The 26,257-nt window shown below is 41.5% G+C and overlaps 1 protein-coding gene across 1 annotated transcript; it reads left to right on the forward strand.

Moving 5' to 3' along the window:
* Positions 1–730: 730 nt before the first annotated feature.
* On the forward strand, positions 731–25,897 carry LOC148127037 (uncharacterized). The gene is made up of 3 exons (XM_087925019.1): positions 731–828; positions 4,261–4,386; positions 22,502–25,897. Exons 1-3 carry the CDS (start codon positions 796–798, stop codon positions 22,685–22,687), a joined length of 345 nt encoding a protein of 114 aa, XP_087781145.1. The 5' UTR covers positions 731–795; the 3' UTR covers positions 22,688–25,897.
* The last annotated feature ends 360 nt before the right edge of the window (positions 25,898–26,257 follow it).

Genomic DNA, 26,257 nt, shown 5'->3' on the forward strand with positions numbered 1-26,257 from the left:
GTCTGATGTGTGCTGCTCATTAACACAAGTATTAGAGAGATTCTTCTTATTTGGAAAGGTTAGAAGAAGGATGAGTGGGGATCGGTTATAGGACTTTCTGGTTGTCATTTCTCTCAGGGGTGGGATTCTACTGGTCCTGTCCACTTCTATAGAATCAGTTGCTCTGAAAAGCAGCAAACAGAGAGCATACATAGAACTGGTTCTATGTCTGCTGCTGTTTTGGCCCACCGGCCCGGGCTGTTACCTGACTTTTATTTCCTGCATTTTCAACGGCAGCTGCTTTGCGCACCACAGCTGCAGTTAAAAAAGCAGGAAAAAGGTGCTTTTTCAACCACTGCGCACCTGCGCATAGCGCTGCTCAGCTGTCCAGGCAGCTAGATGACAACGATATACACACGCATGCAGCAAAATGTAAAATCACTGAACCAGTAGTGACACCGGTCAGATCCCACCTCTGATTTCTCTAGATAGTTTTTCAATCCTGTTTTTCTATCAGACTTGATAATCCTTCACTCACTATATACCCATGGAGGATTTAAATAATTCCTTCAAACTTGACTGTGTAAGTTTGTACAAACACCAGGGTTTGTCATTCTGAATGTAAATACAGCTCTTGGAAAACAGGACTTTGACATCTTTCCTGCAGAGCATGATTTTTTGTTTGTAAACAAAATGGCATTGGTCAATTTTTATTTGTATTTGTATTGCTGCTGCTCCCATGGTGCACTAAGTGTTCTGTTCTGGCTAAGTGAAATAACTGATCGGGACTAAACTATTTCAATTTGAAGAACTAATATGGCAGTTGTCAACTTTCCCAAGGGAAATGAGGTAAGGGTTGGAGAACATTCTTGATATTCATCTCCATCAGGTTTTTGACCATCTCAGTGTATAATTTGACTTTACTTCATATTATGACCCTAATCCCATTAGGAGAGTTATAAAGATGAGATAGGACTCTTCATGAGATGAGATAGGACTCTCCAGCTTACATAGCCTGTATTAACTTTCCTTTAATTCAAGGGTGTTCAAACTTGGCAAGTTTAAGACTTGTGGACTTCAACTCCCAGAATTCCTGAGCTAACATGACTGGAGGAAGAATTATGGGAGTTGAAGTCCACAAGTCTTAAAGCTGTCAAGTTTGAAGACCCCCTGCTTTAATTCATTATTTTTATGGGCAATTAAATTTATTTTCAATTTATTTTCAAGAGCAAATTTGATCAAATGTGTTCCATTTGAGCCAATGTTTCTCTAAACCAGACCTTAATGAAATCCAAAGTTTCTTTCATTGTTTATTACAGGGGTCTTCAAACTTGACAGCTTTAAGACTTGTGGACTTCAACTCCCAGAATTCCTCCTGCAGTCATGTTAGCTCAGGAATTCTGGGAGTTGAAGTCCACAAGTCTTAAACTTGCCAAGTTTGAACACCCTTGGCTTATTAAATTACACTGATGCTGCTGGGTCTCAATCCTTCACTAGTTGCTGTCATAGATCCACCCCCAAACCCTTCTCCAGAGGCAAGTTCAGAGGAGGAAGGATGCATCTGGAGAGGAAAGTGTGGAGCTGAATATTGGTCAGCTTTTTCTATTGAAAAAGAATATTGGTCATGATTGGGGCTCAGAATGGAGCAGCCTCAGCTGGGTTGATCAGACCAATGACAGGCTGAGGCTGAAGGAGCCAAGCTGCAGCAAGTTGGTCAGGAGACTCCAGGTGAGGACTGGGAGCAGCTGCCACTTGTTTGCAATGAGGAGGAGAAGGTGGAGTCTACACCCCTCCTCCTGATCCAAGGACATGTAGAGCAGAGAGGAGACAGACACAATGCCAGTCATTTAGACTACTTGTGGGGAGGCAACCTTGCCTACTTAAGGAGGACTTGAGTCAAGTCCCTGAGGACTGGAGTGTTGTTGGAGCAATGTGCCCAGTTCTGTGCCTTGTGTGATCATGCTGTGTAGCCTGGCTCATTTGATTCCTGGACTTTGTGACTTAAGTTTTCTGTACTGACCTTGAAATCCAGACCTATGAAACAGGATTGCTTTCCGATGAACTGTCTGTGGGTTTGAATAAACACCTGTAGAAGTTATATAAAAGTTTATATAGAAGTTACATAAAAAGAAGCCATAGTTGAGTGGGGGAGGAACAGGGCAGCACAGTTGCTGAGGTTATCAAAATGCCCTTATAAATGCTTGGGGAATTGAATGAGAATATTCAATGTTAAAATTAGTTTAAGTTAATTTTCTTTCAGTTTATGTAGATATTTGTGAATGTGCCTATGAATATGGCTAATTTATCAAAATTAATTAAGTTAAAATGCAGGTCAAGCTCCAATGTCACATTGTTGTGGTGAGCCGGCAGCAGGTGTGGACAGCTCAGAAGAGCGAGGACTCAGATGAGGGGCCAGAACCATTAGGGAGTGGACTGCTGCCTTCAGAGATTATGGGGGCTGGCAGCAGCGATGAGGCTGTGCCAAGTGCATGTGCGCGCAGGGTTGCTCGCAGGAAAGAGCAGTTGCAGCAGCATGGGCGACTCGGGAGTAAGGCTGCAAGGTAATGGCCCCTCCTTCAAGAAGATAAAAGCCAGCTGTGAAGCGAACATTCTTTGTAGGAAGCAAAGATGTTTTGAAACTCAGCCTCGTGGACATTGCAGTATCTTAAGTTGGTATTTGAAGACTCTTGTGTTGCGAAATATTTCTTATCTGTTATTCTTGCAGTCTTGCACAGTTTTGGCGAGGCTTGTGCTTATCAGAGTTAATTAGTTTGCAGCAGACTTTTAACTGGGGATTCGTAAGAATCGTTAAAAGGTTTCTGTTCCCTTTGGTTCGTGTTTGTTTTATTGGAAAAGGGTTTGGGTCAGAACAGACATTTTGATCTATTTGGATATCACTTTCCTGCAAGTGCCAAGTATTAGTTACTTCTCACAACTGCAGTCGCTTTGGAGTAGTCAAATTTGCGTGTCAAGGTGGCATCACTTATCGGGACTTTTCTCCCTTTGCTAAACCAGGCGGGGGCAGGGCCAGCACATGATGCATCTGGCCCACGGGCTGTGAGCTTGACACCACAGCTTTAGAGTATCAACCAACTGAAAACATGTATCAAAATAATATCAATAATACAATATATTTAACAGATAAATGATCAAGCCAGCAAAATAATATTCTACAATGGGACAACTGGTTTTCTTTAAAATGTTTGGGGAAAAGTTTAAAAGTACTAACCTGGTACAAAGTAAGCACCAGGAGAGTTCGATTAGGGAAGACAGACGGAGCATTTCTATTGACAAGGCTCTTTCAGTTTTAAGAATCCCATAAATATTTGGGCATGGGGTAGACAAAGTGATAAATTTAATAAACTTTTTGAAAAATAGAAAAACAACTCTACTGATTCATCTGTGTGATAGAAGAAATAGCAGAAAAGCTAGAAGTCTATTGTTTTGGATTCTCTCCCGTACTTCCTTCTTTTTCTTTCTGGTCTCGTACTTCTTTAGCATCTTCCAAGCGCAAGATATACTTGCCCTTCCCACCAACTGATTTTTTTTTTGCTTGCCTTTATAGACAGCCAAGGATTTCAGGCAAATTATCTTTCTTTGAACAGCATTTGGGAGAGAGCTGAAAAATGGACAGCCAAGATAATGAACTTCGTCATCTCTTTTGCAGAGCTAGAGTGGGAAGAATTAAAATGTCAGATCCTTCTTCAAGATCTGATCCTTCTGAAGGCTAGGATTATGTTGTGCCTTGCAGTTTTCAAATATCTGACAACATTTAAAGGGAAATGTTAGATATTTCCCTCTACAAATTGGGTTCCCTTTTGGAGTGTGGTTTAAAAATGCTGCACACACAAACGTCAATGTATCTCATTCCTATTCTAGGACAAAGTATGAAACATGCTTCAAAGTAGTCTTATCTATGATCCAGGGCATGTTTTGAAGGCATGTAATGCTTTTAGTGAGCCCAGAGTCTGGTCCATGCTTTGAAAGGGGCTAGATCCAGTCATAATAGCTCAACATACAAGGGCTCATTTCTCATTTTCTACCTATGGATAATCTACTGTATGTTTCTTTAAAGTCTGTGAATTCCCTTATCAATTGCCTTTAATCAAAAGGCAAACCAATACATTCTTGGCACCTCTAAGTAGGCAAGCCTGCACATAGCACTGTCAGGTCATTGAGAGGGGAGTGTTTGGAAGATACCAATTTTTTTTGTGTCCGCTCCCATTCTCATTCAGCTTGATAGAGATGAATTTGCTTTTAAATTTAGATTTTTTTTTCCAGGCAGGAAACAATTTCAATGGATTTCTCATGGATCTGGTGGGGAGTTTTAGCTATGCAACTCCCAATGTGTTTGTGGAAAGAGCGAGAGAGAATACGTGCGTGTATGCTTCATTGCACAATAATCTGGTAAGTTGCAGCCTCTCTGACTTTCCATTATACAAATGTACCACAAACGAACTTAGAACATATTCAGATGACTCAGAAATGTGGGCAGCCATGGAGGCCACAAAAAGATGGAGAGAGTGTAATTAAGACACAGGCACCCCCCTCCTCCTTCCCATTAGTTCACAACAATAAAGGAAGCTCAAGAGGACTGCAAAAAGAAATTGAGAGTAAAGCAGAAAAAACATTGTCTTGCAAAGTTTCAAGGCATCTGAAAGACCAATCTTGGCCTTGCAGTTCTATAGCCTGCACAGCAAGAGAGAACTCCTCACCACTGAAATCACCCTGAAAAGATAAGTGCATCCCAGTTTACCGGGTAAAACTCGGAGTGACATTTTAACCAATTAGTTTCTCAAAGGACTCTCCCAACTTATGTGTCTATCTGTTTATGGAATTCAGAATTTGATACAGCTTCTCCTTCACTTCCTCCTTTCATCCTACTGTGAGATTGATCTCTCTCTCTCTCTCTCTCTCTCTCACACACACACACACACACAAAAACAGACTAACACAGAGAGACTCAGATACAGATGTGTGTACACACACACACATACCCAAGGATAGGCAAAGAACTTGAACAAAACTGATACCTTAACTGCTCTAAGGGTAAATGAGCAAGATATATAAATGTTAGCTATGGAACTTCCTTATTAATAACAAAGTTTGACACATCACTGGCTTAAAGGCAGCCAGATGCATTTCCTCCCCCCTCCTTATTTTCACATGTTGCACCCGCACAGGTCAGCCAGAATTTTTTTTTTTTTGCTGTCCAAAACAGTAGGGGAGTTAACTGCGGGGAGGGGAGGGGAGAGAAAGCTCTGCTATTGTTTAATTTTGGGAAAGAAGAGGGGAGGGGATGCTAAGGCTTAAAGTCAGTCTAAATGTCTGAGGCAGCGAAAGGGTTTCCATGATTTTAAACCGGTCCTTCCAAAAGATACAACATACATTGCAACATTCCTAGTCAAAATTCCTGCACTTGGGTGGCAGGCTGAAGAACAGCTGCAGGTAGCTGATTCACTGCCCAAATCTCTACTAGGGGGAGGAAAGTTGCAGGGCCCCCTGCCAAAAATGAGCAATAGTTTTTCAAGCTGGAAAAGGCCTCCTGAATAAGATGGATAAGGGAGTGAGGTTGGGAGTGGGGAAGCAAAGTTCTGGAAGCCGGTGCACATATAATCGGATTAAAGTCCATGAGTTTCCTCAGAAAGTTCTTAAATAGTTGAGCTGCCAGCTCCTGAAACAAGGACAAGGGGAGGGAGGGGAGTTGGGAGTTGGAAAGGCATTGTAAAGAAGGGAAGAAAGAAATCTGATTCAGAGTTGAAACACCGCATGGAATTTTCAGACATCCCACTTTTTTTTTTCTATTTTTCTATCACCTTCCTTGATGGGTTAGGCAATAGGCAGAGCCAAGATTCCCAGGTTCTAGAGCTAAAGAATTCCATATGGCGAAGAAGGTCTGAGGACAGGACAACATCACTGCCTCTGTGACAATGTGAAACACTGTCACAAATTCATATTTCATCCCACAAGTCCAAAAATAAGGCTTACAAGTGGATTGCAAAGCCAGAGAGTAAGAGTTCTTCTGACACATTGAGATAAAATATCCTTCAAAATCAAACCCCGCCCTCCCAAGAGCAATCTTCAGAACAATGATGCCTATGCTGTAACTCTAAAAATAATAATAATCAATGAAGCTGATTGACAGGTTGGTTAGTTTATTGATGTAATATAAAATATGGCTTCTTTTTTACTCATTCAAGGAGAAGGGCTATGCAGTTCACTGCAGCAATTAATTTATAGAAATCTTCATCTTCACCATCATCATTATTGTTATAACCATTGTCATCTTCACCATCAAAAACAATATTAGCTGCAGCCAGGAGTAGGTTCCAGTGACCTGCCTGGACAGGATTGCTCCTATGCAGTTTCTCTGTAGGCTGATCCTAGGGTGCAGCTTTCTGAGGAACTCCATGAGAGGAAGCCAAGAAGTGATGCTCTGAGCATAGAATGAATGAAAACATGACAAGAGCCCATATTTGGGCCTACATCCTGGCAATAAGGGAGGACAAAGGTTATTTCTCTGTATCTGCCAATAGCCCTCCAGCAGTCCTATTTTGGAAGGAGATGAATGGTGGAACTGTCCTTTGACTTCTTGATCGTTGAGCAACTTTTAATATGGTTGACCACAGTTCCTTCTGAGGTGGCAGAAGAGGCTAGGAGTGGAAGGCAGTAGGTTGCAGTAGTTCATTTCCTTCCTCAGTGGTCATTTCAAGCTGGTATTGATAGGAGGGCTACAGTCAAGGCTACAGTCCCTTACTTGTGGAGTACCTGAAGCTTCAACATCCCCACCCCCAATATCTTCAAGAAATCATTAGGTCAGGTCACCGATAAATTCAAAGTTCAGTATGCATCATTATATCCAGGTTTATATTTCAGCACCGGGATGTGAAAGTGAAGTTCTCAAAATGCTGCAATGGACACAAGTGTGAAAAATGGTCATCTGTCTTTTTTTTTCAGTGCCATTGTAACTTTGAACGGTCACTAAAGATTGGTTGCAAGTGTACTACTTCCTGTAATTGGCACTCCCCCCACTCTGGTGTGTGTGGAAATGCTACAATCCTCTTGACAATTGTTATATCGTCCTTTTGGTTAAAAAAAAATCCAAAACTACAAAAAGTTGCTGGCTGCAAAAAGATGGCCAACTTTTGTTTAACTCAAGAAAAACAAGATATTAAGAAAAATGTCAATAAATAAATAAAATAAAAATAAAAATAAACAGGCAGTATTACAGAATCTGACAAAACTGGTTTGACCAGAGCAGGACTTCAACAAGTGTCCATACTGCAGCCAGAGAGAGTTCCACAATGCTGGCTTTGTGTCTCTGTAAAGCTAATCTCCAATATAGCCTAAAATTGAAGGCATGCAATAAAAGGGGGAGGGAGAATGGAAGAGGCAATGTGCAGGGTACTAGCGGAATTATGACAAAATTATTACCATTCCTTCTCCTTCCATTGTTCCTGTGTTTTTGGCCTAATGCAGAGAATAAATGGATTTTGACATGCTCACTTCATTGGGATGGAGAAAGAAATCTGTCTGCAGCATGATGATGTTACTCACAGGATGATATTGTATATGTCACACGAAGTTCAAGTAGAAGCAATGTACAACAGAGGCACAATGGCTGCTGTTTCTATCTTGTAATCACCTAAAATTTCGCTCTCTCCATTAAGTTAATGACCAATAGAAATAATCTGAGAAAGTACATTAGGCCAATTTTGGGATTTTACATTCCAGTGAACCCCTTAAACCTTTGATCGCTTCAGAATTTTTTAAAAAACATTGAGCTGAGCTAAGTTCACAAAATAAATAATGCAAACTTGTTCTTGTGAATCTGAACCTTAGTTATTTTGTTGTGGAACTAAAGTTCCTTGTCCTATTTACTGTAGCTGCCACCATTACTTTCAGCAAACAAACTATATTTAAAGCTAATTTGGAACATTGGCTGTCTACAGCTCATTTCACATCAATGTTTAAATATGATATATGTTAGCTTTTCTTTGTCATGCTATCTGAGAAGGAAAATTCTGTATATATTGCATACTAGTTGAGCACACCTCTAGAATGCAACAAAGTGGACATGTTACCATTTCACTTAAATTAAAGCGGGGGTCTCAAAGTTTGAAGACTTGTGGACTTCAACTCCCAGAATTCCTCAGACAGTATTGCTGAAGGATGCTCGGAGTCAAAAGTCCACAAGTCTTAAAAAGTTGCCAAGTTTGGAGACCTCAGAATTAAAGCAAACTCTTTCCCGCAGGGTCACTGATTGAAAATGGATTTATTGATTCTGATCAACAAACATTTTCATGTCCTTGGATATGGGAGCATAGTTCAGACTAATGTAGCTGAAATTAACTGATGTTCAGTTCCCCTTTTAAAGATTAAGGATGCCGCAAGTGGTTGAACCTGATTTTTCTCATTAAAATACAAAAAGGTACTGGAAGCAGTACTTGAGTTGAAATTCACACCTCTTAAAGTTGTTGAAGTTGAGAACTGCAGCACTAGAGGAATATCAACAATTTTTCTAGCAACATTATACATGCACACCATATGCTATAATCTTCATGTAAGAAATGACGAGAACCCTAAATCTCATGACATGAATCTTGGGATGCAACACATCTTAGAGGAGGTACTCTTAAACCTAATACTTAATCCTATCCCTTTTTTATGAATCCCCCTTGCCAAGGTCCCTATTTTTAGTCACCTTTTCCTAGATCAGGCTTTCAGAGTGAAAAGTGGTCCAAACAAAGAGGACAAGGTCCCAATGACCTTGGTGCCCTCTGATCTTGTATTAGGTTCTCACCACAAACCTGTATTTTGGCTTTCTGGCCTATCATCTACATTTTACATCTATGTAAAATGGTGGCTTGCAGGTTTGCATCTGTGATTTCATCTGCATGTAGACAGTTTTCAAAAATATGGAATATTTCCTTTAGGGGAAAACTACAGGCTGGGCTGCCTGCTTGTCTTCTCTCCAGGAACTCATTATAGAAGGGGAACTTGAAGACTCTTACTCCATTTCATACCAGAGTTGAACTGAATCGCTCTTCAAACAGGGGGCTATTCTATAAAATAAGATCTACAGTCACCCAAATGTTTCCTTTTCTCTCTGTCTAAGGTGCCTTCACATTCCTTCTTTTGAGATGGAGAAGGAACACCAATCCTGTCTTAATGAAATTGTCTTTCTGTGAAGTCACTGCTACTGCTTTTTTCCCTTTTATTTCAATTTCTTCTGTTCCAAAAGCCAAATTCTGGAAGTGATTAATGGCACCTTTTCTGTTCCTCTTAGTTGATGAAGAACCTGAGTCTCTCTGTCTCTGTCTCTCTTTGTTTCTGTCTCATCCAGAGGTGGTATTCAGCAGGTTCTGACCAGTTCTGGAGAACCAGTAGCAGAAATTTTGAATAGTTCAGAGAACCGGCAAACACCACCTCTGACTGGATATTTTACAGTATCCTTCCCCTGCCATTCCCACCAAGCCACACCCACAGAACCCGTATTAAAAAAAATTGAATCCCACCACTGGTCTTGTCCTACCACATGACTGTGGCTACTAATTCCTTTCTGATGTTGCCACTGCCTTCTAAAACACACAAAGATTTGGTGGATTTTCCAGGCACTTCTTCTGTTCTATAGCTGAAGCAGAAGGTTCGTCTGCTTCCTGTGCCTACTGGCATAAATAGAAAGGCTGCATGGAGCTATTTTCATTCACCAGCTGCCTGACAGGGCCTCGCTCTCAGTCTCTGGACAAATATGGGCTTGAAATATACTAAAACCTTTGCTATACTGAAGTATTCTCTTTGCACACTAAACATTGTATGATGTTTGTTTCTAATTTATGTGAGTTAAACCATTATGGACTCTGTTAAGTAAGAAACGAGTGAAATATAGCTTGTTCAGAATAACTAACTGGCAACATCTAATTAACTTTGTCTTGAAAATGAAAACAAAGTCAGATCTGGTTAATACTTCAGTGGGAGATCATTAGAAAGCAATAGATTGTAGGCTAGGCTAAAAAATAAATAAGAAATTTTGGAAGAAGATAATTCCATACTGTTGCCCAGAAAACTATACAGATGCATTCATGAATTCACCAAGAGTCAAGCTTGAATTTTTAAAAACCTTTATTAGCCTATAAAACAGACAGCTACCAGATGGGGGCAAAGATTTGCTATTCTAGTAATCCTCTAGATCAGTGTTTGTTAAGATTGAGAAACAATGAACTAGATTTTTTTTCCAATCCTTTATAGCTCATTCAATCATATAGTTAAAACTCTGTGACCTTGCTTCATGTATAAATCAATTAGTTCAAGTCTGAAAGTTATCTGTTCTAAGAAAACATAATTTATCAAGATGTTTGGAAATTAATTTAAGTAATGGACATGAATAAATGATACTATGTGTACTGATAAAGTGCTATTTCTCCAAAAGCAGCAAAAATGATTGTGATCTGAAACTCATATCTAAATTTTGTGACAAAAGGGTAGAGGTCTGAAGAGGGAGGAAGTATGTAGAATCATAGGAAATTCCTAATTTTACCTGTTACAAATCACTTCCTCTCCCACAGTTCCTTTTAATTTTAAATTGGTTCATCAAACACTAAAATTAAATTTCAATTTACTGGGAGCTTTGCATGCTATATTTAATGGATTGCCTGACAATCCATTAAATCATTTAGCCATTATTTTATTTCAGGGTGATACTTATATAAGGCTTTTAAAATTAGCACCGCCTTTCAAGCTGAGAGGGTCAGAACAGAGTTTGCATGTCATAAAAAGCTTCTTATCAAAGCTTATTTCCTCAGACCTACCTTTCATCTTTTATAATATTTACTTTGCAAATCCTTGAACTTAAAAGCGTTAAACAGGTTAAGGGAGGGAGACAGAGTGAGGGAGCAAGAGACCAGAAGTAGGAGCTATGATACATTGAATTTAGATTGTCAGTGGCCTGTAAAAAGTTGTAGATAAGGATAAAACAATTTAGGGCATTTTCAGAATGGTAAAAACACGTAGCGACCTGTTAATGTCAGAGGAGAGAAGGTGTTCTTTCCTTAAGGCTCAGGCATGAACAGGGAAAGGCAAAGATTTCTAACTTCTTCTCCTCTCTACATAAACATATGGCAGAGGGGAAAAATCCATCTGCTGGAGAACACCACCACCACTACATGAACATAGACAATACTGAGTTAGATAGATCAATATACTGTATTGGTATAAGGCAGTTCATATATTTTCATGAGACCATTTAGTCGGTTTGTTTGAATTGTTCAGGGGAGTACTGGATTGTAAAATTTCAACAGGTTTTCAGATTTCAATTTTACTACCATTAGCTTTCCAATGGTTACAATTAAGATCCTTTAAGTCACCCTCAGTTGGGCCTTCCAACCTCTTGCTAACATACTGGATCATGCGGGTTGCAATAATCCTCCAATTGCCTCTCAGATAGAACCCATTTTCGGCCACACCCCTTTGGCTAAGCAGCTGCTATTCCATCCAGCTGTTCTTTTGTGCCAATGTTTCCCATAAAGTTTTTACTGCTGTTTTATTCAAATTGGCTCAGGATGCTATATGAGGTGGATTCTTGCCACCACCACCACCACCACAAAAAAATCTTGTTTGTTTGAGCCATGGTGTCTGCTTGTCCTACAGGTAAAACTCGAAAAATTAGAGTATCGTGCAAAAGTTCATTTATTTCAGTAATGCGACTTAAAAGGTGAAACTAATATATGAGGTAGTCTCATTACATGCAAAGCAAGATAGTTCAAGCCATGATGTGTCATAATTGAGATGATTATGGCTTACAGCTCATGAAAACCCCAAATCCACAATCTCAGAAAATTAGAATATTGTGAAAAGGGTCAATATTCTAGGCTCAAAGTGTCCCGCTCTAATCAGCTAATTAAGCCATAACACCTGCAAAGAGTTCCTGAGTCTTTAAATGGTCTCTCAGTCTGGTTCAGTAGGAAGCACAATCATGGGAAAGACTGCTGACCTGACAGTTGTACAGAAAACTATCACTGACACCCTCCATAAGGAGGGAAAGCCTCAAAAGAAGTTGGATGTTCCCAAAGTGCTGTATCAAAGCCCATTAATAGAAAGTTATGTGGAAGGGAAAAGTGTGGAAGAAAAAGGTGCACAAGCAGCAGGGATGACCGCAGCCTGGAGAGGATTGTCAGGAAAAGGCTATTCAAAAGTGTTGGGGACTTTCACAAGGAGTGGATTGAGGCTGGAGTCAGTGCATCAAGAGTCATCACACAAAGACGGATCCTGGACATGTGCTTCAAATATCGTATTCCTCTTGTCAAGCTGCACCTGAACAACAAACAACATCAGAAGCGTCTTACTTGGGCTAAAGAAATATAGAACTGATCTGTTGCTTCTCTTCTGATGAGAGCAACTTTTGCATCTCATTTGGAAACCAAGGACCCAGAGTCTAGAGGAAGAATGGAAAGGCACACACTGTAAGATGCTTGAAGTCCAGTGTGAAGTTTCCACAGTCTGTGTTGATTTGGGGAGCCATGTCATCTGCTGGTGTTGGTCCACTGTGCTTCATTAAGTCCAGTGTCAATGCAGCCGTCTACCAGGAGATTTTGGAGCACTTCATGTTTCCTTCCACAGATGAGGTTTATGGGGATGCTGACTTCATTTTCCAGCAGTACGTGGCACCTGCCCACACCGCCAAAAGCACCAAAACCTGGTTCAATGACCATGGGATTACTGTGCTTGATTGGCCGGCAAACTTGCCTGACCTGAACCCCATAGAGAATCTATGGGGCATTGCCAAGAGAAAGATGAGAGACATGAAACCGAACAATGCAGAAGACCTGAAGGCTGCTATTGAAGCATCCTGGTCTTCCATAACAACTCAGCAGTGCCACAGGCTGATAGCTTCCATGGCATGCCACATTGAGGCAGTAATTGCTGCAAAAGGGGCCCAAACCAAGTAGTGAGTACATATGCATGCTTACACTTTTCAGAGGTCCGATATTGTTCTATGTACAATCCTTGTTTTATTGATTGCATGTAATATTCTAATTTTCTGAGATTGTGGATTTGGGGTTTTCATGAGCTGTAAGCCATAATCATCACAATTATGACAAATCACGACTTGAACTATCTTGCTTTGCATGTAATGAGTCTATCCCATATATTAGTTTCACCTTTTAAGTTGCATTACTGAAAAAAATGAACTTTTGCAAGATATTCTAATTTTTCAAGTTTCACCTGTATAATGATGTTCTCTTTCATTCTTTTAAAAAAGATTTGCATCACCACTTGCAATCCTGAAGACTGGCATAATGCAAAAGTGCATGAACTGATGTATATGACACTGAAATTTGCTATAATTGAATTATATATTTGCAGTAGGCCAAAATCTGCCCGTAAATTGCTGTTACTTCCAAATACTTGGTGTCTTCAGATTTCACAAGGAAAAAACACTCCAGATACATCTCTTCTGGTACAGGAGAGTTGAAAGCTACATGTTTGTGAAAACAAGATTTGAGATTGGCTAATTTTTAAGAAAATAGTATTTGTTTCCCTGAGTTTGGGAAACACCACGCAGTGATACTACATGAATTAATGTACTTGTACTTGTCTTTCATTAAACTCTAAACACCTAGACATCTAGATTACTGAAGCTCAAATACTTTGGCCACCAAATAAAAAGAGAAGACTCATTGGAAAAGACCTTGATGCTGGGAAGGGTTGAAGGCAAAAAGAAAAGCGGATGGTAGAGAATGAGATTGTTAAATAGTGTCATTAACACAATGAACATGAATCTGGGCAAATTCCAAGAGACAATGGAGGACAGGGAAGCCTAGCATGCAATGATCCAGAAGATTGCAAGAGTTGGACATGACTTAGCAACTGAACAACATCAAGACATCTAGAAACCTGAACCTACCAGAATCTTACATATCCAAAAATATTTGAAAGTTGGGGATCATCCTACTCTAACAATGCCTCTTTATATTAGTTAATATATATACAAATTGATCTAAATACTCTTTTATTTTGGATCACTGCCTCAGAGAACTTGAGACAAGCATGATGTTCCTTTCCCTTAAAAACATCAACAAAAATTCTTTTTTATTGAGCACTTTAGTCTAAAAATCCTTCCACCATCATCTTTTCTGCAACAACAGGTGTGATAGCTGACCTATATTTGTTTACAGACACGGGTGGAGGAAGCTAATTCTAGAGAGCTTGGCAAGGTGCTCTGGATTAATCATTAATCACCAACTCTATTCTTCAGCTTCTCTGTGGATTTATCTTCTCCTTAAAGAATGTTTTGAAGTAGCCGCATTTATAATAACGGGGCCAAGTGTGGATGAAGAGCAGACAGAGTACAATTACACAACAGTGATAGGACATGTTACTCACTGCACGTGGGTGGTCAGGAATCACTTTAGACATATGCACAACTGTCAATCACACATGTGTTATTGATCAGACTCCCTCCCCCCCCCCAAAGAAGGGTAGACATTAGTCTGGACATTCCTGTTAATACATGATATTTGGCCGTGCAATTGGTTGTGCCCTGTTGAAATGAAAATGTGCACAGCTGCTGTCACATGGTCCCATGGCGCCTTTGATCAAGACTTTTTCACTCACCAGGCATAGTCTCTTAACAGCTCTTCCCATTTAGTAAACCATGGCAATATATTTATCTTATCATAGTATTTCTATTCTGCCCTTATAATTTAATAAAATGCCTGAATCAGCAAACATAGTAATGGTGAAACACTCACATTAAAAGAAAAAAGAAAAACAAGCTGAAAATAAATAGCAGCAGCAGGTAGAAAGCTAGCCACCAAATCAATCAATCAATCAAACTCCAGGGCTATCAGAAGGCTGAGGAGCAAAACCATCAACAGAAGATGCTGAGTTATCATCAGGGAAAGGAATGCATCTCTGAGAGGCTAGAACTAATTGTAACAGAGAAGGTCTTTCATGTCGCAGGATATGCAGAAGGCCTTGGCTGACTTTGGTAGACTGAAAAACTCATGTAGTCCAACTTGCCAAGTTGTTGAATGCTGATTTACATTGTCAGTGGCACTTTGGAGCAGAAAGCCAAAGGGTGAGAGGTTAAGCCAGGGTCATCTTCTGTATAATGAAGAATTGCTTATTTTATAGACAGTCTTCCTTGAGGTTTTCTTCAAAAAAACTGAGCAACGCTTTCCCTGTCCATAATAAAATTAACAAAGGAACAGTGAGATAAAAAGTAACCCAACCTTAAGAATTCTGCGCAAGCTCACTGTAGGTTTAAAAAAGGTTAACTTACTTTGTTTTCCAAAATGACTCATCCAGCTACAGTATCTAGAGAAAGAAAAGTGAATGAGATTATGGTCTAGACAAAGATCCTCTCCCCTTCAGAAAGTCATTGGCTGAAAGCAACGCTTCTGGTTGCTTAACTGATTGTGGGGATGCACTTTCCGAGCAGGATGGTCATTTGAATGAATTATCGTGAAAAACTCTTCGGTGCTCTAATGCTGATTGATTGGTCAATTGATTAGCTGACAGAGGAAACAGATCCATCAGTTCGTGTATTAGTTACGGTTACTAAAAATATCCATCTAGTAGCTGTTAAATGCAAGGGTGAAAAATGAGGGGCTGCTTTGAAGTGAACTGCCTTTCTGCCCAGCCCTTGTTGATGCACAAGCGTTTTCTTCTCCCAGCCTGTTCAGACAGAGAACAAGCACTTCCTATGTCCTATTGCCCTCCTCCCAGATTTCTGAAGTCGTATCCCTAGGCAAAACACAGGAAGTTGTGATCACCATGGACATCCAAGGCCAAAAAAGGTCAAAACCCAATTCTGGCTGGAGTTCCTCAGTGTGTTTGCTTTGCCTGCCCCATGGACCTTCTGACCAAAGCAAAGTCAGGCACTGACCTTTCTAGTGACCCAGAGCTGGCTCATCGAAGGTCCTGATTGTAACCTTCTGGGTGACATAAGCAATTTTAATAAAATCCTGTGGAGATCAGACACTTAATATGACACATCCAGAATGCCCCCGTTCTCCAGAAGAACTCTGTTCCTTCCCTGAACCAATCAATCAGCCCATTTAATTAAATGTTTCAAACCTACTGGTGTGCTCTAAAAAGCCAAATACTTTGGTTGCAATTCTTCTGTAGCATATTCTTCTTTAAGCTGGAGTTGAAGCCAGAATCATTTGTAGAGTTAAAGGAAAGGGCACCTTGATTTGAGCTTGACCCATGGGGACCTTGTAGATTTCTCATGTTGTTTTCCTGGCAATAATTTGAAAGTGGATTGCTATTGTGGTGTTTTTCTGGATTTCCCCCCATTTTTTTAAATTATAGCTGTGTTATTTCTGGGTAGTATCCATCCAAATGCTATTCAGTTTTGACTCTGTTTATATTTTTCAGCTAAGAAAAGATTGAAAATTCAAATAACTTGCAAGTATATATTTCGATTTTTACAATAGACAATATTCTTATATTCACAGAATTTTACCAACATGTCACATCTCAGTATTTTCTATTTTTACTGAAATTGAATGATTGTAAATTGAGGACTACCTGTATTGGATTGCAGCACTTAGAAGTACAAGAAGTTAACAATTTTTCTTGTAGATGTTTAGTGTATCTGGATAAAGAAAGAGAGGATGGGGAAGCACAAGGTATCAAAAACAAGCTGAAAACTCTAATTCATCCCTTCCAATAAGGCCAATGCCTATCTGTATCAGTCTCTGTCAAATAACAACAACCATAACACCAATTGGCTGTTTTGAAGCCTCCAACCTTCCTAAGTGGATAGAGGAGGCAAATATAATAATTGGTGAAATGTTCCTTTGTTTGTGAATTTGTCCTATTTTTCTCACCTGGTGACTGTTGAAGAAATTTGTAAGGTCAATGTCTATAGTCTGCTGATATAGAACATGTTTGCATGGTGAAAGTCCCATGTTTAGTCTTCACCATCTTTAAGGAAGTTCTTAAAAGATTCTTTTGAAAGTTACATATAGGGAGTGTAGTCAATACTGAATTAAATGAGTCTGAGGCCTAGAAGTCTCCTCTATTCCACAATAGGACACTAATGATGTGCTAATCTACTCCAGTCAAAGATAGGCTTCTGTGTAGCCTTTTCATCTGGAATAGTCTCATGGGTGAACTTTCTTCCTCTTTGTAGGTGGGCCACATAGGATATTCCCAAGCAGCTTCAGGGTTGACAGCGGTCTTTGGTTTGTGTTAGATCTGGGAGGATGGTTCAAGAATGGAGGCAAGACTCAGATAGCAACAACAGCTCTTTATTAGTGACTTCAGATCTGAGCGAGCTATCCCAGCCGCAGCAGCCCCTTATATAGGGCTGGCTGCGGCTAGGCAGCCAATGAAGGCGATTTGAGTTTGCCGCTCTTGGCAGGGCCAATCGCAGCAGCCCGTTTACTGGCCAATCGCATCAGTCTATGGTGACCAATCATGATCGGCTATTCGCGGGCCAATCAGAGTTGCAGGCTTTCGAGCCTGCTAGTCCGGAACACCCCTCCCCTCTCGGCTCCGTTTAAGGGGTGGAGTAATATAGTCTTGCAGGTAGGCAGGTCTTTGCACCTGTCTACTTGACTTACGCAATTCCAATTGTCCATGTTCAAATTCGGGTTTAGATGGACTGCTTGCCGGATCAAACAGGAACGGTGAACCGGTGTCTGGTTAGGGCTCTCTTCTGATGCCCCCGGGGTGATAGAGTCCTTAGCTTCGTTGCTACTGCTATCGCTCCCCTGGCTTGCTGAACCTGTTTGGCTGCTGCTTCTCGGTGAAGTGTTCGTCTGCCCAGGTTCAACTACATCTGGTGAGTATTGCAAGCTATGGTGTGGTGATCTCGGTGTTAATTCAGAATAAACAGGTGTTGGTTCTATTTCTGGGCTCACGGCTTCCCCTCCCCCCCTGGTGTCAAAGTTAGGGTCAGGGGTGGACGTTGTGGTCAGTCTGGAACGTAGCTGGTCAATATGGCATTTCCATGCTCTGCCATCAGTGGTGAGTAGACGGTAGGAGCGGGGACCCGTGACTTGAGTTACTTGGGCAGGAATCCAGAGGGGATCCCCAGAAATTTTTTTTGCAAATACAAGGTCTCCTACCTTAAAGGCACGGTGCTTGCTGCTGGAACCCAGGGGCTTTTCCGGGGTGTAAGCAGGGTGCAAACGGTCTAGAGGCGATCTGAGTTTCCTGGCCATCAGGAGTTCAGCTGGGCTCTTGTTGGTAGTACTGTTTGGTGTGATGTGTTGCAGGAGCAGCATTCTAGTGACTTTGTCGTGGATGTTACCTTGTTCCATTTTCTGCAGGGTTTTCTTTGTAAACTGAACCATTCGTTCAGCCCTACCATTCACCGCAGGATGAGATGGCAATGTGAGTGCGTGTCGGATGCCCCGTTCAGCTAAATACTGTTCAAAGGCTAAGGCAGTAAATTGGGGCCCATTGTCAGAGACCAGGACATCTGGTAGGCCATGTGTGGCAAAGAGTCTGTTCAGTTTTTTGATGACTGCCTCAGTAGTGGTTGCTTTCATTTTATTGACCTCAAGCCAGTTAGAATACGCATCTACAGTTATTAAGAAAGTGTGGCCTCTAGTAGGTCCCACAAAGTCAATATGAATGCGAGACCAGGGACCCCTGGGTGTTTCCCATTCTGCTGGTGGAGCTTTTGGTGGGGCTGAGTGGTTTTCCTGGCACCTGTTACAAGAGGCGACCCAGGTTTCCATTTGTTTGTCCATACCTGGCCACCAGGCGTAACTTCTTGCCAGCGCTTTCATGCGCACGATGCCCGGATGTCCATCGTGTAGCATTTGCAGGATTTTTTTTTGTAACTTAGTTGGTATAACAACTCGGTCTCCCCATAAAATGCACCCTCTTTGTGAAAAAAGTTCTGTTTGTTTTTAAATGGCTTAAATATTTCCTTAGGGTCGTAATCTGGCCATCCCCTCTCCACCCAGCCAAGAACTCGTGCCAAACAAGAGTCTCTTTTGGTTTCAAAGGTGATGTCCTGGGCCGTTAGTGGAGGTGAGGGCATTTTCTCTATTTGCAGTACTGGGAGCGTGGGAGCTGGGTCTTCCTGTGGTTCAGGTAGTGGCGAGCAGCTCAAGGCATCTGAGTGAGGAATAGATTTCCCCGGGCGATACTTTAATTGATAGTCGTAGGCAGCGAGAAATTCTGACCATCGCATCATTCTGGGGGAGAGAATGTGTGGAGTAGGTTTGTCGCCCACCAGAATGCCAAGTAGTGGCTTATGATCCATTATAATAGAAAATGGTCTTCCATAAACATATTCATGAAACCTTTTAATTGCAGGGACAATAGCAAGGGCTTCGTTATCTAAATGGCTATAGTTTCTTTCTGTTTTTGACAGAGTTCTTGAAAAAAATGCAATTGGTGCCTCTGAGCCATTTGGTAGGACGTGGCTCAGGATGGCCCCCACCCCAAATGGTGAGGCATCACAAGTAACAGTCAAGGGGAGTGTCTCGTTATATTGAATTAGTACTGCATCAGAGGTAAGGAGGTCTTTTACTTGCTGAAAGGCGTGTTCCTCCCGACGTCCCCAAATCCAGGAGGCCCTTTTATCAAGTAGTCTATGAAGGGGCTCAGCAACAGTCACCTTCTGGGGTAGGAAGATGTTATAAAAGTTAATAAGTCCCAGGAAGGCTTGGAGGTCAGTTTTGTTTTTGGGTCTTGGGGCATTTTTGATAGCTGCCAATTTCTTTTCTGTAGGGTGGATTCCTTGTTTGTCAAGGAGGTAGCCAAGAAACTCCACCCTTTCTGTGCAAAGCTGGCACTTTTCCTTCTTAACCTTGAGGCCAGCATCTTTGAACCTCTGTAGGACTGTTCTGAGGTGTTTCTCTAATTGACTTTTTGTGGGTGCTGCTATTAATACGTCATCAAAATAGGGCACGACCCCTTTTATACCTTGTAATAGTCTCTCCATCAGGCTTTGAAAGATGCCTGGGGCTACACTTACGCCAAACTGGAGCCTGTTGCATTTGAATGCACCACGATGTGTGACTATAGTTTGGGCTTCTGCAGTCTCAGGATCAACTGGCAGCTGTTGATACGCTTGGGCCAGATCTAATTTTGCGAATATTTTGCCACCCCCAAGTGAATGCAGGAGATGTTGAACAACTGGTACTGGGTAGGCACTCTGCTGTAGCGCGTGATTGAGGGTGGCCTTGTAGTCACCGCAGATTCTTATGGACCCATCAGGCTTTATGGGGGTGACAATTGGTGTCTCCCATTGGGCGTGGTCAATGGGTTCTAACACGCCTTGTGCAATTAATTTGTCCAGTTTCTCATCAATTTTGGATTTGAGAGCAAAGGGAACTCGGCGTGGCTTTAGGCGAATGGGTGCAATGTCGGGGTGAAGATTAAATGAAATAGGGGACCCCTTGTACTTGCCTAGGCTTTCGTTGAACACTTCTCAGAAGTCGTGGACGAGGGCCCCCTCCCAGTCATCGTCTTCAGTATGATGGATGCCAGCCATTCCGATTCCTAATGGTGCAAACCACTGAAGGCCCAATAGACTTGGCCGGTCTCTGTCGATGGTGAGTGGTAGAATTGCATTATGTCCCTTGAAAGAGACCTGGAAATGGCGGGTACCTGCGACTGGAATCCGGTTGCCTTGATAGTCTTTCAGTATGAGTCTCTGACTGCTGAGGTCTTGGCGTCGGATGTTGGGAATCAGCTGCTTGAGTGTTTTCCAGGATACCATGGATAATGATGACCCAGAGTCGACTTCCATGATGCACGGTTTATTTTCAATGGTGACCTTTACTCGGATTTTTTTAGCATCAAGTGATGAAGCGTGGCCGATGGTGATGGTTTGATGAGCCTCCTCTTGTCTGGATGTGCTGTTAAACCTTCGGGGACTGCTGTACTGGTTCCACTGGTTGTTAGGGCGGTCCCTCTGTGTGGTGGAGTTGCCATCATTCCTCTTTGGGCAGCTCCCTCTCTGTCTGGGGCTGGAATTTCTCTTGTTTCTGCATACCTTCGCTATGTGCCCTCGTTTCTCGCAAAAATGACACATGGCGTCTAAAAATCTGCATTCGGATAGAGGATGGTTTCCCCCGCATCCAGCGCATTGGTAGTTGGATTTATGACCCCGCTGGTCCCGTTGCTCATGTTCTGACCGGAGTCTGTGGACTTCTTCCTCCTCGCTGTCTGAGGATGACTCGACATCTTCATGATGGGTGGTCAATGTGTACTTGTCTGAAGGTTTCCCAGCATCGTTGGTCGGTTGGCGGTTGGTTCCGCTGGTTTGACACATTCGTGCTGCTGATTTACGAGTGGCTTCAGCTGTGGTGGCGTCTGCTATGGCATCTGCAAGCGAGATGTCTCCCTTGGCCGTGATCTTGCTCTGGACGATTGGGTCTCTGAGGCCAAGGACGATGCTGTCTCTCATGGCTTCTTCGAGATTGGCGAAGCCACATAAACCACCCAGGTTCCTCAGGTCTGCCACAAAATCCCCAACGCTCTCACCTTCACTCTGGTCCCTCTGGTAGATCTCGTGTCTGTGAATGGGAGTTGGTACAGCTGGGGCATAATGGTTGCGCAGGATGGGAGCAAGGGTGTCCCAATCCATGGTTTTAACCTCAGCTGACTTCACTAAGGCTTTAGCCATCTTAAAAACAGCTGGCCCACAATGGGTTAGAAAAACGGCTCGTTTCTTGCTGGGCGTGGCATCTTTGAGGTTGTTGGACTCCAGGAACATTTGAAATCTGTCCATATATGAGTCCCAGTCCTCGCTAGCTGGATCGAATGGGGCGGGTGGTATAGCACTGCTGGCCATGTCGCCGTCGTTGCGCTCTGTCAGCCACGTGCTCCTTCAGCTAGTTCAAATCAATAGACTTCGTTGCCTCCGCATCCCATCCTCGTCGCCAGTGTTAGATCTGGGAGGATGGTTCGAGAACAGAGGCAAGACTCAGATAGCAACAACAGCTCTTTATTAGTGACTTCAGATCTGAGCGAGCTATCCCAGCCGCAGCAGCCCCTTATATAGGGCTGGCTGTGGCTAGGCAGCCAATGAAGGCGATTTGAGTTTGCCGCTCTTGGCAGGGCCAATCGCGGCAGCCCGTTTACTGGCCAATCGCATCAGTCTATGGCGACCAATCACGATCGGCTATTCGCGGGCCAATCAGAGTTGCAGGCTTTCGAGCCTGCTAGTCCGGAACAGTTTGTATGTGCATATTTGAGACTGCAAGCATCCAAAATAAGCCAAAGAGAAAAGGAATTGGATACAGCTCTAGCTGATAAGAGAATAAGGAAAAGCAGACTGATTCGTTCCCTACTATCTGCATCTACCTTAGGTTGTGGACTCTTCAGCCTTTCATGAAGTCTCAAGCAGGTTAAGTGGGAGTACTAAAAGCTATGGGTTCAAACAATATGTAGCTTCATGCTGGGCTGATTGGCAAGTGTTGCAATACAGATTGTGTGCCCTGCGGAAGAATCAAAGGCAGGGATGCTCCCAAAGGTCACTATCAAATTTTTCTTTCCCCTCTGCACTAGCCCCTAATGTCCTTTTTCTGTTATTCCACAGGATGGATGGAGAGAGGAAGAAAGCAGGCTTCCTGGTGTGCCTTCTTCCTGGTTTGCAGCCTTAGTGGAGTGCACCTGTTTACCTCTGAACTCAGACTTCATAGTTGGTGGCCCATATTCTTCAGTAGGATGGAAATATGACTGGGGGAGGAGTTCTATTCCAAATTTGCCTTTCTCATTACTTTAACAGTTGGCTGATTAATAGACAGATGGAGGAAATGGGCCTGTCACTCTCACGCTGATAAGGATCTTCAGAGTATACATCTCTATTGCAAATAGCGGTTTCAAAGAAAATGCAAGCTTTTCAGGAAATGTCTTACATCAGATTCTTTTATATATTGCATATGCAGATTTCCATGGATGCAGTGGCAATTGACTGCACTGCTTAAGAGAGCTACATTACCATTCTCCAGAGATGAATGGGGAAAAAGCTAGCAATTTCTGCACACCCTTAATGAGGAAAACATTTATCTCCCATCATAAGAAATGAGCATCTTTAGGAATCTAACACTCAATGAGTTAAGGACATTACTTCCTTCATTATACAGTCTAACAGTGTGTTAAAACAGATATGGTCTGCAATGTTTAGCCCATAATGACCTTAAGGCAACAAACAGTTGTTCTAGCAGCAGCAGTGTAACACTAGTAGATGCATAAAACACAAATATGAAACCAGAGTGACTAAATGAAGAGTTCAGAAAGTAATAGCTAAATATAGCGCTATATATAGAACATCCATTAATGTCATCTGGGAATAGAATATTTTTCAAGGTTTGCTTAATTGGGAAATGATATTTGTTGGAATGGCCTGGCAACACAAAATGATATGTCTAGGACATCCAATGTTGATATTTTTAAGGATGAGACCACTTCAGAACTTGTGGTACACTTGGATGGGTGCAAGTGGTCAAAAGTACTAGGCCATTAAAAGTAACCACCAGCACTGGATATTAAGATCAGGAAGTACTAAGAAATGGTATAGTAGTAAGTACAATGATGTTTAAGTGCTTGACCATCAAAAGCATCTGGACTATTGTGTTTTTTGCATTTTTAAAATGTGTTGAGCAATAACTCATGTAGATCTATTCCACTAATCCAGCCTGGAAGTGAGCAGACTATGTATAATCATTGTGAGACTGACTCCTTCTAGCTGCTCATGAGGCTTTGCAGAGGAAAGCCAGGGGCAAAGATACCATGTGCACCATGAATTCATCACACAAATTATGTGAATTATATCTTGTACTTTATTTGCATCAAGATATGATTGATGAAGATTACATCATCTGTGACATTTATGTGATGATGTCATGATGGTTTCTATTGGACACCCGTGCTTTAATTTCTTTGTGATAGTTCTGGATGTTGAACAGAAGGAATGGAAAAAATGGCAATAGACATTTGCAGAAAAAGCAGGGACTTGTAGCAAAAGCAGTGGCAGTGTCACATTTGTGAATCATTGTTGGTAGCAAAGGTAGCTTTAACTTCGATTATTTAGCTTCTGGATGGAGGCTGAGGCTCCTGGACATTGAGGTTGTTGGATGGAATGGAGTACTTTAATTTTCCATCTGCTCTGATCACCATACAGCTGAGACGGGGAGAGGTTAGTAAGGAGAAGTTTTGAGCACTTGCATATAAATGTCTTTGTGTGCATGTATGGATGGGTAGACCATAAACATTTCTCCAGCTTGGTCCCACAGCATCCCAAAGGCCATCCATTCTTATTGCATTTGAATAGAATCAGAGGAAGGATCAGAAGTTTCTTTCTCCTAAAAGTTCAGGGGGCTTTGCTCTACTTAGCTTGCATATTGTATTTAATTGTGGTTTTGAGTACCTTGGAGAGTAAAGAAGTCAAGAAATGGTTGTCTCATAATGTATCCCCTCTCAAGTGTTTGCCGTTCCTCTAAGCAGAACATTGAAATTCAATATTGCCTGCCTGAGGTTCTCTCTAATAGGAAAGTTGGTAGCAACTGCATTTCAACCAGATGTCATTCAACTTAGCGTAACTCAATGTTGCAATCATAGTTATTTGCATTGTCCTGACCCGGAGGGAACTCCTCTAAATCTCATGATTCATCATCATCCATCAGAAATTACCAAGAGGTTTTTGAGGCAAACCTCTCTCACCCCTATGGTTTTGGCAGCAGAGGCCAGCACATGGAGCTCTTGATATTCAGCAGTGAAACAATGTCATGTTTTGAGCAGAGTAAGTTTGGCCCAAAACATATTTATCTATTTTTGAACTACAACTCTCTTTTGTTAACCACTTTGTGGAAGATGTATTAGAAGAATGCCATTCCTATGATTGTCAATATTTAAGCACAAATCCCCAAAATATTCTCTTCAGAAGCACGCACATTCCTACAAAATTGGGTCAAGCCAATTTGCATTTGCTCTGGTCTTCCATCAGGTTTAAGAAGATGCCAGACAAGATGTTTTTATGGGCACCACTGGGGCCATTTGTCTACTTTCTTTTCCTCACATCCCGTTTTGCTGCTTTCTCTGACACTGGAAAGAAAAGAAGCTGGCTTGATACATATTTAGACCATACAGGACACTACAAAGGAACAATTTAACCGCAGGAAGAAATTTTTGTATTTCCACTGTGTCTGGATTTCAGGGGCAGTTATGAATTCTACCTCAGCTAAGTAGCAGCATGTAGCTGATCTTGGCTGATTTTGAAAAAAAACTAAGCAGGATTAAATCTCATTGATACTTGGATGGGAGACCAAAACCAGTCCCAAAAACATCAATGGAAAACAACTTTGCCAATAAAATAACAGGAAATCAATAGGAGTCAAGCTTCACTCATGGAAGAAGCTTCCCAAGAATTCTAAATTCTGATGCAACGTTGTTGGAAAAAACATTAATTTGGACAAGTGGCTATTCATCTGTGGTTAGGTTTTGGCTTCTGACTGGTATGGGTTGGATTTGGGGTGTCCTTTTGTGTTGGTTGAAGTTTGCTACATTATATGTTGGTGGAGTCTAGAATCCTGCCAATATTGGTAAAGATCAGCTGTGAATTAATGTGTCATCTAAAATGAATGGATAAGAAATAAAAGCTTTATGGTTTGAATAGAAATAAAACACCTGCTATTCACCATGACTTTTAGTATTATAATGGTTCTATATTTTAGATCCGTAACTTCACTATTCTTTTGTTCCATATAATCATTTAATTGCCTTATATAAAATGTGTAATACTTTAGTTGTATTAATTTCACGCCCAAAATTCTTAAATTTACAATTTTACTTTGTATTCTACAGCTTTGTTTTACTTTAGTCAATTTCTATGCTATATGGGCTGTATTCATATTCATATTCAGCAAGGTAAATGTGATTCTTGTTTTGCTTTGCTGGTGAATGACTGAAATAAAATGACTGACGGTCCGCTAGAGGCAAAAAAAAAAAAGTCTTGAGTTGAAGTCTCTAATGAAAAGAAAGCAAACTTGTCTGTGTCTTGGAAGCTTTCTATTCAAATTCAAATCATTTTCCAGGATCCCAAATTGCAAGGGGAGAATTCACAGAGAGAAGGTGCTTTCCATTGGAGAAAAAACCTTTTTACCTGAAGAAGGGGATCTAGGTGGTTCAAATTAGTATCCTTCTCCTATTTCTCTTCTCCAAATGTCAAACTGAACTTTGTGAGTTAGAACTGGGGATAACCACGTGTAAATTCTTGCTGAAATTCACTGCTAACATTGACCCAATCTGATTGAAGGCAGAAGTGGGCAGATCTGCCCACTTCTGCCAGATCCTTTCA

The sequence above is a fragment of the Pseudonaja textilis genome, chromosome 2, assembly GCF_049901715.1.
Source record: "Pseudonaja textilis isolate UNSWEBS1 chromosome 2, rPseTex1.2, whole genome shotgun sequence".
Taxonomy (NCBI): domain Eukaryota; kingdom Metazoa; phylum Chordata; class Lepidosauria; order Squamata; family Elapidae; genus Pseudonaja; species Pseudonaja textilis.

What these genes read in the sequence shown, in the direction of transcription:
- LOC148127037 (XM_087925019.1), top strand. Translation starts at nt 796, where the DNA reads ATGGCAGTTGTCAACTTTCCCAAGGGAAATGAG. An exon ending in ACTTTCCCAAGGGAAATGAG is followed by an intron (nt 829 to 4,260) that starts GTAAGGGTTGGA and finishes TTTTTTTTCCAG; the next exon opens with GCAGGAAACAATTTCAATGG. An exon ending in CTTCATTGCACAATAATCTG is followed by an intron (nt 4,387 to 22,501) that starts GTAAGTTGCAGC and finishes GTTATTCCACAG; the next exon opens with GATGGATGGAGAGAGGAAGA.